Consider the following 13,302-nt stretch of genomic DNA (forward strand, 5'->3'; position numbering starts at 1 on the left):
TTCAGGCCAGGGTCTTTTCACCCTATAGTTCAGTCCTCTTTTTTGCTAATTCTGAGCTTTCTTACTGTGTATGGTGAGGTTCCAAGGAGATCTCAGGGATTATGGTAAGACCTCAGAGTGAAAGTAGGGCTAAGTGTTGCTACGGCGGCTCTACTTTTGTTTGTTCTATATATTGGGGGTTCTACACAAGCTTTAAAAACCACTGCACTTCATCATGCTGCCTTGTAAAAGGTAAAGAAGAATGCTTACAAAAAAATCTTAGTTTAAAAAATGTTTTAGATAGCTGTATATAAAAAGCCAAGAGTCTATTCCAGTAAAGTTTTAAGAAGCTGTCATTTCTTGCAGCAGTTGTTGAACCTTTTATAAAGAAAGAAAGATAGAAAAAACAAAAAGAACCACATTAAATAGTTGGTTTGAAATGTACACTTAGGAAAAAATGACACACCCCACCTCCTTCACTTTTTAAATATATGTAAAAAAAATTACCTTCTTAATGTCTGGTCTTTTATTTTTCTTTTCATGCAGACATTGACTGGCAACAGAGTACATAGTTTCAATGGAAGTGGAATCAATGTCATTCATCTTCGTATCAATATAATCTTCAATTCTCTTTTCTTCATCTTCAATTTCTTCTTTAATATCCAGCTTTAAGACAAATGTTAAAACTTTGAGTGTCAAATAAAAGGGAAACAAATCAGATAAATTTATAAATGTATTTATAAATAAATATAAATTATATTTATATTATAATTAACTTATATTATCAATTATATTATAAAATAATACATTTTAATTATTTAATCTACATGATAATAACATTTACTCTTAGTTTATTATCTACCATTGTAACCTTATTAAGAATTGAAGACACCTAGGAGAAACTCTATTTATTTACTTACTTACTTATGCATACATATATATCTCCCTCCTAGAAACTTTCAGCCATTTACCTATTGGGTTTTTTTTTTTTTTTTTTTTTTGCGGTACACAGGCCTCTCACTGTTGTGGCCTCTCCCGTTGCAGACCACAGGCTCCGGACGCACAGGCTCAGCGGCCACGGCTCACGGGCCCCGCCGCTCCGTGGCATGTGGGATTTTCCCGGACCGGGGCACAAACCCGTGTCCCCTGTATCGGCAGGCGGACTCTCAACCACTGCGCCACCAGGGAAGCCCGCCTATTGTTTTTTTTTTATGTGACTGAGCTAATTGCTCTCATGTACTCAGCAGTGTTTACTGGCGGCCAGCACAAGGAGGTCTGCTTCCTTGCTGTGCTTCTGATGATGCAATTCCAGCTTCTGAATGCAGACCCCCTCCCTGCACAGGCACACTTCTCTATGCGTACTCACACTGTTGAATCAAAGAGAAAGAGGGAGGAGGAGAAAGGGGGCAGGGACACGATGAAAAGATAATCAATAGGGAGAGAGGTGGAGGACTAGGATGGTGTAGTGGGTTGAGCGGTGGCCCCCCAAAAGATATGTCCAAGTCCTAATCCCCAGAACCTGTGAATGTGACTGTATTTGGAGAAAAGGTCTTTGCAGATGTAATTAAGCTAAGCATTTTGAGATGAGATCATCTTGGATTACCCAGGTGGGCCCTAAGTCCAATGACAAGCATCTGTTTAAGAGACAGAAAGAAGAAAAAAAAAAGACAAAGGAGAAGACAATGTGATCACAGAGGCAGAAACTGGAGGGATGTGTGTACAAGTCAAGGAATGTCAACAGCCACTGGAAGCTGGAAGAGGCAAGGGAAGACTCTCCCCTAGATCTAGTCTCCAGAGGGAATGTAGCCCTGACAAACCAGACTTCTGGCTTCCAGAACTATGAGAGAATAAATCTGTCATTTAAAACTCTACTTTGCGGTAATTTTTTCTTCCTATATTTTTAATCTACACACTTTCTCTGTACAATCCAATCAACACACAAAGCTTTGGCATGCTTGTACACGAACAGCTCAAAAATTGTAACTCCAGCCCAGGCTTCTTTCCTGACCTCCAAGAACCAATGGGACAGAGGATTTTATTTCTCTGATAAGAAAAATTTCACTATGTGCTACTGTAAAATATTATGAAATATTACAAAAATATTAACTTTTCACAACTATGTTTTATAAATATATTTTAATGTGAAATATTATATAGTATGTAATATTCATTACTACATATCCAGGAACCCATGGAAAGCTTTATAATGTATAGTTTTATAAGAGACACTTGTAGCAATATTGTAATATAGAGATATTATACTTATGGTATTTCTTAAAAGTATGACACCAAGCCTTTGAGCAAATATATTATACCTCTTGACTTTCTAATCCTCATTCTAGGGAAATAATCTGGTATACACATGTTGTCTGAATTTGTCACACTGGTTTGTTCCATTAGAACACATAAATTAGAATAAAGTCAGTGTAGTTATTTAACTAATTTTAAGAAAAACATATATAGGTATATATATAAATACTAGGTATTTCTGTAAGTCTTTAATTTTATTAAAAGACTCTCCAAGTTCTTAAAATTTAACATATAGGAAAAAAAGGCATGCATAATTTTCCTATAGTCTTAGCTTCAGTTAGTCTATTTATATAATTGTCAATGAATGCCTAATATAACACACAGGTAAAGTTTTCTATGATAACTTTATTTAAAAAATACTCCATAATAGAAATGGATAAAGAATTTTATTAGCAATTCTATTCTGATATAAATTTCAAAGGAAGCAAATGTTGCTTTTTCTCTCTGCTGTTAGTAATCACCATGAAAGTAACAAAATAAAAATATACTGGAGGAGACCTCAGAAATCATATAGCTCTATTGTGATTTTAGACACAAAGAAACTAGAACATAGAATATATAAGTGTCTTTTCCAAGCTTCACAAATATTTCAAGGCAGAGCTGAGATTAGAAATATTTGATGCTCTTTCCATATGCCACTATGTAATTGCCAACAGAAAGACTGCCAATAGAAAATGATATTTCTAGATGCCAAATTTGCCCACAGAAATTTAGATTCTAAATGCAAATAGAAAAGGACTGGAAAAAATGAAATCTTTCAATTACCAATAACTGAGGTTCACGGTGTTCATCCACAGCTGCAAGTCCAGTTATTATTTCTAGTAAAACCTAAGAAGAAAGTAAAATCCATTAATATGACTCAAGACAACATATAGAAACTAGGAGGAACATGGCTCTTGATTATGAAATCTGACGAACAATTTCCACACACTGCATTATGCCCTTTAGGCATGAAAGCGGAAAGAACATGAGCTGTGGTCATTTCTCACCACTCTTTCTTCCCAGACACCTCGGATCCCACCCATACCCACAAGCAGTTCTTTTCTACTGGCAACTTACTAAACAATCAGCACCCCCTCAACATGTGTTCTGGACACTGCTTTTCCTGTCTTGCAGAGGATTTTTCACAAGAATAATTTTATCTGGTTCTTAGGCGAATATTATTTTCTAAACCTCAGGCATACCCTAAAACCCTGTGCCTTAACTTCACAGTACTATGAAGATAAATATCCATAAATGAAACATATATGAATAAATAAGATAAAGAAGCATCCAATTTCTCCAACCACTCCCATCCACTCCTCATATCATCATAAAAGTTATTAGGAACAGACTGGTAGATCAGAAAATGACAAAGCATATTTCCTTCAAAAAATATTTCATTTTTAAAACATGAAATTGAAGTGCATACTGTATGACACAATTTGTTTTATGCATTAATTCAAGTTTCATACTAATTCATGTGGCAAAAATTATTTCTTGCAGTAATTTCAGAAATCAAAAGTTTTACAAATTCAGAGTAGTTTTTATAAATTTCTCATGTAACTAGAGGTTAAAGTGAACAATTTTAATCTTTACATACGAGAGCTAAGCAACATAGGTGTATTCAAAATATTCTATTTCAATTTCACAAGTACAGCCAGGATGATTATTGTTACTAATTATATATATATTATTTTACATGTGTGTGTGTGTGTGTGTGTGTATGTACATATATATATATGAAACTTACCACACCAAAGCTGTAGATGTCAGATTTGGCTGTTATTTCTCCTCGCAAAGCTTCTGGTGCCATATAAGCTGTTGTTCCCACAATTCTGCTTGTCAGGACTGTTTGGGCAAACTTCTCAGAAGCCCGTGCAAGCCCAAAGTCAGATATTTTGGCTGTAAAGTCTTCGTCTAGTAAGATATTTGCACTGAAAAAAAGTTTTCTTTTCAAGCAAATCAAATAGTTCCTTAGGTAGGTAGGTGTATGAATGTTTGTATTTATACAGTATCCCATTTTACAATATACATCATAAAAGCTTGAAATTTGTGTAAATAAATGAGAATTTCAGATTAAAGCTAAAGAGAAATAAAATTGTCTTCTTTTCCTCATTGTTTCTTGAGGGAAAATCTGAGGAGAGTAAAAGTGAAATAAAACTGTTGATATTAGTGAGAGACATTTTTATTATTTCACAAATAATTTATTACAAGGTAACTTCCCTCGAAGTGTCCTAAAGCACCCTTCTTAATTCCTTCCCTAAAATATCCCAATTCATTTAAAAACAAATTTTCAACCAAAGTATCTTAATTATTTATTTCATTTCTTGGGGGGGTATTATCTGAAATCTTTTGAAGAGGAAAGAATATGGCTAAAAGATCTTCATTCATTCATTTTATGCATGTGCTCCTACACTCATACTTTCATTCAACAAAACTTTATTGAGGACCCCCAATGTTTTATAGTATTTAAGCTCAGGGCTGGGCATGGGGGCTATCTTCGAATCTTGTCTGTAACAAAGGTAAGGAATAATATTTAAAATCCATTAAGTATTCATAATGGTGATATTAGGCACAAAATGCTGAGAGAACAACCATGTGTCTGGAAGAACTGCAGAAAATTCCAAGTACAAGGTGAAAAGTGTGCATAGTCTTGAAGGATTGTTACAAGTTGAGGTTAAAAGAAGGAAAGAAAGGCATCTCAGGCAAATGGAGCAACATGAACACAGTGATGAAAACATAAAAACGTATGATCAATTTGAAGAAACTGGTGTCAGTGGAACATGAGGAGAACTTGAACTTTATCCTGTGAGCAGCAGGATACCAGCTAATGGGTTCGTAGTAGGGAATTGATGTTATCAGACTTGATTTTTAGGACCACAACCTGTCAGTATAGTAGTGCATAGATGAGAACTGGTACAGACTGGTTAAAGGATGACCAGGAAAGTTTGTAATAAAGCAAACAAGAGATAGAGTGTAAATAAAGGCTGGGGAGAAAAAGGAGGTGCAAATTTTGAGGCACACTCAATAGAACTTTGTAATTTGTATGATATGGGGAATGAGAAAGTCTTTAGCTTGGGAGACAGGATGAATACTGACTTCATTTGATTAGGAAAGAAATACAGAAGGAAGAACTTGGGTTGAAAGAGGAATGAGTGATTTCTGACATGTTGACTTAGGGGCTGCTGTGGGACATCTCAGTGGGGTGATTTTGTCTGTCAACACTGAAAATATAGGACTGGAGGCTAATGATACCGATTTGAGAGTTGCCCACATAGAGGTAGAAGTTAAAGTCAATATATCACTCAGCAAGAATATGTAGGATGAACCAAAGAGACGATGAGGTAAGAACACACCAACTGGAATACACCAATGTGTAAAGGATGGGAGACGGTGTCTCTTCTCTTATCTGAGGCCAGTCCCTCTACTTGGACTCCTTTCTACATTCTCAGGAAACTTATGCTATAAATTATCTAATTTCTCTCTTCTGTTCTATCACCTCCTTCCTCCCGTAGACACAAAAACATGCTTTAGTCTCTGCCATCTTAAAAAAGAAGCTTCCTGAATGACACACTGATTTCCAGTTATCCCTCTTCATGGGCTAAACGTCTTATCGGGCTGTCTATACTCACCTCTCAGTTCTCTCGCTCCCACTCTCTGCTCAACTACAACCTGAATTCTGACCCATTACTACATGGAAGTAGGTCTCCATAAAGTCACTAATGACCTTCATGGCACTAATCAAATACCTCATTAAAAACTTTTTTTTAAAATGCCATATTTTTCAGTCCTCATCCTGACCTCTAAAAAAGCAATTGACATTTTTGACTAGTCCTTCTTGGGAAACTCTCTTTCCTTGTTCTCAGGGATACCACACTCTCCTGGTTTTCAGCTTCCTTGCAATACTTTCTTAGATTCCTTTTTAGACTCATTCTCTTCTACTTGGCCATTAAGTCTTGAAGTTCCTCAGGACTAAATCTTGGGAACTTTTCCTAATCTAGTTCTCTCTTAAAGTGAAGACAGCCATATGATAGCTCTTCAATTAACACCCATATGCAAGTAATACACAAATTGATGTCTTCAGCTCAGACTTCTTTCAGCTCCAACATGTACATCACACTGATTAACATCTCTACTCACTTCTATATCTTAAAGGAACCTCTAACACAACATGCACAAAAGAGAACTCACATTTTCCACCCCCAACCTGGTCCTATTTCAGTGCTTTCTTTGTAAGTGAACCATGTCACAATCATTCCAGAATGTAGTTCTGGAAGCCATAAATCCCGGTGTCACTCCTGATATGTCACTCTCCCTGACGCCCCTGCAGCCAAGAATCAGTAAGTCTTGCCATCTTAAGCTCTCAAACCTGTTCACGTCTCTTCATATGAACTGCTACCACCAAGCCTTCTATGACAGGCTCCAAGCTACCCCTCCTTACAAACTGTTCTCTATACTCAAGTCAAAATGATCTTCTCAAAACTTAAATATGGTGCCACATTCTTACTTACAATGTTTCAATGGCATCTGATTACACCTGTGATAAACATAATGTCCTTATTTTGGTCTATTAGGTCCTACAGGGCTTAGCTCTCTGCCTACTTCCATAACTTTATCTTACATCAATCACCCCTTGAATTTCCGCACTACAGTCATTTATTTCACTTCCTGTAATTCTTCATGCTCCCACGTTCCCTTTCAACACTGGTCTCACATATGTGGTTCCTTCTTCCTAGAAGGCTCTCTCCCCATTTTCTATGGCTGCCCTCAAATTGTGCCTACTTATTTCCTGTTCATTCTTTGGATCTCAGCTTAAATATCATTTCCTCAGGGAACTCTTCTTTATACTAATACTACAGACTATACACTAAAGTTCTGTTAATATTTTGTGATTATTTGATTGCTGTCAGATGCTACAAATGCTACTTTTGCTAACTATATCATCTACAGTACCTATCATGTCATAAGTGTTCAACTAATATTTGTTAACTAACTAAATACATAACAAGAAAGATAACTGAAATGCACCCATGGAGGATAAAAGTGATTCAGAAAAGAGCAGTGATCCAGAAAATAAGAAGGAAAATAATCTTGACATGGCAAAAATGGTCAAGAAAAACAGAAAAACGTACTATTCTTTTAAAAAAGGTAAATTAGGATGAAGGCTGGAAATAGGTCACTGGGGTTGAAATAAGGCAGATTACAGACATCCTTAGTGATGAGAGCTTTCATGGAATGCTCCAGGTTAAGACGTGCATGTGAATAGTGAATAGAAAGAGAGAGAAAATTATTCTTTAAGACAGTTTTCCTAAAGCTTTGTAAAGGTAGCATTTACCTTTTAATATCTCTATGAATATGATGGTTTTCATGTAAATAACTGAGGCCATTAGCTGCATCCTGAGCAATCTTGCATCTTATGCACCAAGAGAGTGGTGGAGTATCATCCTTATGAAGTAAGAAACAAACCAATTAAAAAAAAAGAGGAGGATAAAAAAAAACTATGAAAATATATAAGATTTTTTCTAAGCAGCTACTGACAATTATATTACATTGCTAAGAATTTACAAATATCACTTTTTAAGTTGTTAAAAAACAATTTCTAAATAAGATCAAATGGGGATTAGTATTTCTTATTTAACAATAAAAATATATAAGAGCATCTTCAAAGTCTAGCCTTGACTGATATTTTTACATTTTAGATTATCACTGCTAGGCAATTCCAGTTGTTTACATACCAACTGTATAGTTTTCACAGACCAGGAAAAATATTAAGATTGATACAGTTTAAATGATCCTGTCACAAAGTAAATATTAGTATTCCAACACAGAAACATAAAGCCTAACAATGTGATGAACAAACATCTTACCAAGCAAGACAGTCTGTCTAGCAATGAACCATTGGGCATGTAAACATACACTAAGCAGAGGTCATCTCCATCACTTGAGAAACCAAGTAGTTCTACTAAGTTTTCATGTTGACACCTGTGACAAATAATTTTCCACTCAAAATTATTATGATACATACATATATTTAGCTATAGGTTATAAGTTATTCAATTTAGAGCTTTAAAAATAAACAGCAAGAAATAATTATATGCTATATATCACTGTAATATGATACATATGTTTCTAACATCTTTATATATGTTTACTATAACTGCTTATAATTTTCTGCAAACAGTTCTCCTTTCAGTCAATATTAATCAACATTAGAAGCAAAACTGCTTTTGATTTTATAGCAAAAGCACAATAATTCAGATCACTGGTACTTGTAATAGTTTGGTTAAGAACTAGGCTGATGTTTACCTTTGTTTTGTATAATTTTCAGTGATAGCACAAACAAGATTTCAAGAAGTTTGTTGAAACTTGTATGACAGTCCTTTCAAGAATTCTTTAACACATCCAAAGCACTGATTTATAGACATCTGATTTTTAATTACATCTAATTTATATATTTTTGATCTTTAATCATGTCTGATTATTTACAACCTAATTTGAGTTCTTTATATACTTGAGAGTAATAAAACTAAATAGAGCTGAAGTATAACAAAACTGCAGGCATCTGTGGACAGTAGAAAGAAACCTGGGTTCAAAGTCCTAAGTTTAAAGTCCAGTTCTGCCACCTCCTGGAAATGTGACCTTTCACAAGTTAACAGCCTCACTGAGCCTCAACAACTTTACCTGGTAAATGTGGATAATAATATGTATTATGTAACATGAGTGCTGTGAGAATTAAATGAGCAAATATATATGAGAGCCCAGGAATATTTTATGAAGTGCAAATTAAGATAGTAAGTGCTCCATTTTCCACCAAATTGGCACATTTTATTTTATTTTATTTTATTTATTTATTTTTTTGCTTTATAACAAACAAATTGGCACATTTTAAAAATGAGTAGATAACATTTGCTGAATTTATACTAACAAGGCACTGCGGTGATTTACCTGCTTTGTTTTATTTAATCCTTACAATAACTTAATGAAGTATTTCATTATTAAAATAATTATCCCATTTTACAGATGAGAAAACTAATGAATGGACAGTTAAGAAACTTGGTTAAGTTAAGAATGAATAGACTTCGCCTTGCGAGAGCACTGGAATCACAAGTAACTGCTGAACAATCAATGAAAGGAAGACACTGGAACTCACCAAAAAAGATACCCCAGGTCCAAAGACAAAGGAGAAGTTGCAATGAGATGGTAGGAGGGGCACAATCACAATAATATCAAATCCCATAACTGCTGGGTGGGTGACTCACAAACTGGAGAACACTTATACCACAGATCCACCCACTGGAGGGAAGGTTCTGAGCCCCATGTCAGGTTTCCCAACCTGGGGGTCCGACGACAGGAGAAGGAATTCCTAGAGAATCAGACTTTGAAGCCTAGTGGGATTTGACTCAGGACTTCAACAGGACTGGAGGAAACAGAGACTCCACACTTGGAGGGCACACAAAAAGTAATGTGTGCATCAGGACCCAGGGGGAAGGAGCAGTGACCTCATAGGAGACTGAACAAAACCTACCTGCTAGTGTTGGAGGGTCTCCTGCAGAGGCAGGGGGTGACTATGACTCACCATGAGGACAAGGACACTGGCAGCAGGAGTTCTGGGAAGTACTCCTTGGTGTGAGCCCTCCCACAGTCTGCCTTTAGCCCCACCAAAGAGCTGGGTAGGCTCCAGTGCTGGGTTGCTGCAGGCCAAACAACCAACAGGGAGGGAATCCAGCCCCACACATCAGCAGACAAGCAGATTAAAGTTTTACTGAGCTCCACCCAGAACCAGTCCCTCCAATCAGGAAGCTTGTACAAGCCACTTAGATAGCTTCATCCACCAGAGGGCAGACAGCAGAAGCAAGAAGAGCTACAATTCTGCAGCCTGTGGGAGGAAAACCACATTCACAGAAAGACAGACAAAATCAAAAGGCAGAGGACTTTGTACCAGACGAAGGAACAACATAAAACCCCAGAAAAACAACTAAATGAAGTGGAGATAGGCAACCTTCCAGAAAAAAAATTCAGAATAATGATAGTGAAGATGATCCAGGACCCTGGAAAAAGAATGGAGGCAAAGATCGAGAAGATGCAAGAAATGTTAACAAACACCTAGAAGAATTAAAGAACAAACACCTAGAAGAATTAAAGAACAAACAAACAGAGATGAACAATACAATAACTGAAATGAAAACTACACTAGAAGGAATCAATAGCAGAATAACTGAGGCAGAAGAACGGATAAGTGACCTGGAAGACAGAATGGTGGAATTCACTGCCACAGAACAGAATAAAGAAAAAAGAATGAAAAGAAATGAAGACAGCCTAAGACACTTTTGGGACAATATTAAATGCAACAATATTCGCATTATAGGGGTTCCAGAAGGAGAAGAGAGAAAGGACTGGAGAAAATATTTGAAGAGATTATAGTCGAAAACTTCCCTAACATGGGAAAGGAAATAGCCACCCAAGTCCAGGAAGCACAGACAGTCCCAGGCAGGATAAACCCAAGGAGAAACACGCCGAGACACATAGTAATCAAACTGACAAAAAGTAAAGACAAAGAAAAATTATTGAAAGCAACAAGGGAAAAATGACAAATAACATACAAGGGAACTCCCATAAGGTTAATAGCTGACTTCTCAGCAGAAACTGCAAGCCAGAAGGGAGTAGCACGATATATTTAAAGTGATGAAAGGGAAGAATCTACAACCAAGATTAATCCACCTGGCAAGGATCTCATTCAGATTCGAAGGAGAAATCAAAAGCTTTACAGACAAGCAAAAGCTAACAGAACTCAGCACCACCAAACCAGCTCTACAAAAAATGCTAAAGGAACTTCTCTAAGTGGGAAACACAAGAGAAGAAAATGACCTACAAAAACAAACCATAACAATTATGAAAATGGTAATAGGAACGTACATATCGATAATTACCTTAAACATGAATGGATTAAATGCTCCAACCAAAAGACACAGGCTCGAAGAATGTATACAAAAACAAGACCCATACATATGCTGTCTACAAAAGACCCTCTTCAGACCTAGGGACACATACAGACTGAAAGTGAGGGGATGGAGGAAGCTATTCCATGCAAATGGAAATCAAAAGAAAGCTGGTGTAGCAATACTCATATCAGATAAAAGAGATTTTAAAATAAAGAATGTTACAAGAAACAAGGAAGGACACTACATAATGATCAAGGGATCAATCCAAGAAGAATATATAACAATTATAAGTATATATGCATCCAACCTAGGAGCACCTCAATACATAAGGCAACTGCTAACAGCTATAAAAGAGGAAATCGACAGTAACACAGTAATAATGGGGGACTTTAACATCTCACATACACCAATGGACAGATCATCCAGACAGAAAATTAATAAGGAAACACAAGCTTTAAATGACACAATAGACCACATAACATCTCACATACACGAATGGACAGATCCAGACAGAAAATTAATAAGGAAACACAAGCTTTAAATGACACAATAGAACAGATAGATTTACTTGATATTTATAGGACATTCCATCCAAAAAGAACAGAATACACTTTCTTCTCAAGTGTGCATGGAATATTCTCCAAAATAGATCACATCTTGGGTCACAAATCAAGCTTCAGTAAATGTAAGAAAATTGAAATCATATCAAGCATCTTTTCCGACCACAGTGCTATTAGATTAGAAATCAATTACAGGGAAAAAAATGTAAAAAACACAAACACATGGGGGCTAAACAATACGTTACTAAATAACCAAGAGATCACTGAAGAAATCAACGTGGAAATCAAAAAATACCTAGAGACAAATTACAATGAAAACACGATGATCCAAAACCTATGGGATGCAGCAAAAGCAGTTCTAAGAAAGAAGTTTATAGCAATACAAGCCTACCTCAAGAAGCAAGAAAAATCTCAAATAAACAGTCTAACCTTACACCTAAAGGGACTAGAGAAAGAAGAAAAAGCAAGACCCAAAGTTAGTAAAAGGAAAGAAATCATAAAGATAAGAGCAGAAATAAATGAAATAGAAACAAAGAAAACAACAGCAAAGATCAATGAAACTAAAAACCGATTCTTTGAGAAGATAAACAAAATTGATAAACCTTTAGCCAGACTCATCAAGAAAAAGAGGAAGAGGACTCAAATTAATAAAATTAGAAATGAAAAAGGAGAAGTTGCAAAGAACACCACAGAAATACAAAGTATCATAAGAGTACTACAAGCAACTCTAGGCCAATAAAATGGACAACCTGGAAGAAATGGACAAATTCTTAGAAACATATGACCTTCCAAGACTGAACCAGGAGGAAACAGAAAATATGAACAGACCAATCACAAGTAATGAAATTGAAGCTGTAATTGAAAGTCTTCCAACAAACAAAAGTCCAGGACCAGATGGCTTCACAGGTGACTGCTATCAAACATTTAAAGAAGAGCTGACACCCATCCTTCTCAAACTCTTCCAAAAAACTGTAGAGGAAGGAACACTCCCAAACTCCTTCTATGAGGCCACCATCACCCTGATATCAAAACCAGACAAAGATACTAAAAAAAAAGAAAATTACAGACCAATATCAATGATGAATATAGATGCAAAAATCCTCAACAAAATACTAGCAAACAGAATCCAACAACACATTAAAAGGATCATACATCATGATCAAGTGGGATTTATCCCAGGGATGAAAGGATTCTTCAATATATGCAAATCAATGAATGTGATACACCATATTAACAAGTTGAAGAAGAAAAACCATATGATCTCTCAATAGATGCAGAAAAAGCTTCTGAAAAAATTCAACACCCATTTATGATAAAAACTCTCCAGAAAGTGGGCATAGAGGGAACCTACCTCAACTTAATAAAGGCCATATATGACAAACCCACAGCAAGCATCATTCTCAATGGTGGAAAACTGAAAGCATTTTCTGTAAGATCAGGAACAAGACAAGGACGTCTACTCTCGCCACTATTATTCAACATAGTTTTGGAAGTCCTAGCCATGGCAATCAGAGAAGAAAAAGAAGTAAATG

At 36.0% G+C, this 13,302-nt stretch overlaps 1 protein-coding gene across 6 annotated transcripts in view; it reads right to left on the reverse strand.

The window, feature by feature from the left end:
* Nucleotides 1–258: 258 nt before the first annotated feature.
* IRAK4 (interleukin 1 receptor associated kinase 4) overlaps nucleotides 259–13,302 on the reverse strand; it is a 28,920-nt gene continuing 15,876 nt past the window's right edge. For all 6 annotated transcript variants that reach the window (XM_081247915.1, XM_081247918.1, XM_081247916.1 and 3 more), the window contains 6 exons: nucleotides 8,139–8,253; nucleotides 7,607–7,716; nucleotides 4,022–4,205; nucleotides 3,055–3,117; nucleotides 487–645; nucleotides 259–357 (listed from right to left, as the gene is read on the reverse strand). In XM_081247915.1, the coding sequence (XP_081104041.1) occupies nucleotides 322–357; nucleotides 487–645; nucleotides 3,055–3,117; nucleotides 4,022–4,205; nucleotides 7,607–7,716; nucleotides 8,139–8,253 (667 nt within the window). In that variant the 3' untranslated portion in view covers nucleotides 259–321. The remainder of the gene's footprint in view (nucleotides 358–486; nucleotides 646–3,054; nucleotides 3,118–4,021; nucleotides 4,206–7,606; nucleotides 7,717–8,138; nucleotides 8,254–13,302) is intronic.

The sequence above is a fragment of the Mesoplodon bidens genome, assembly GCF_964165515.1.
Source record: "Mesoplodon bidens genome assembly, chromosome: 11".
Lineage (NCBI taxonomy): Eukaryota > Metazoa > Chordata > Mammalia > Artiodactyla > Ziphiidae > Mesoplodon > Mesoplodon bidens.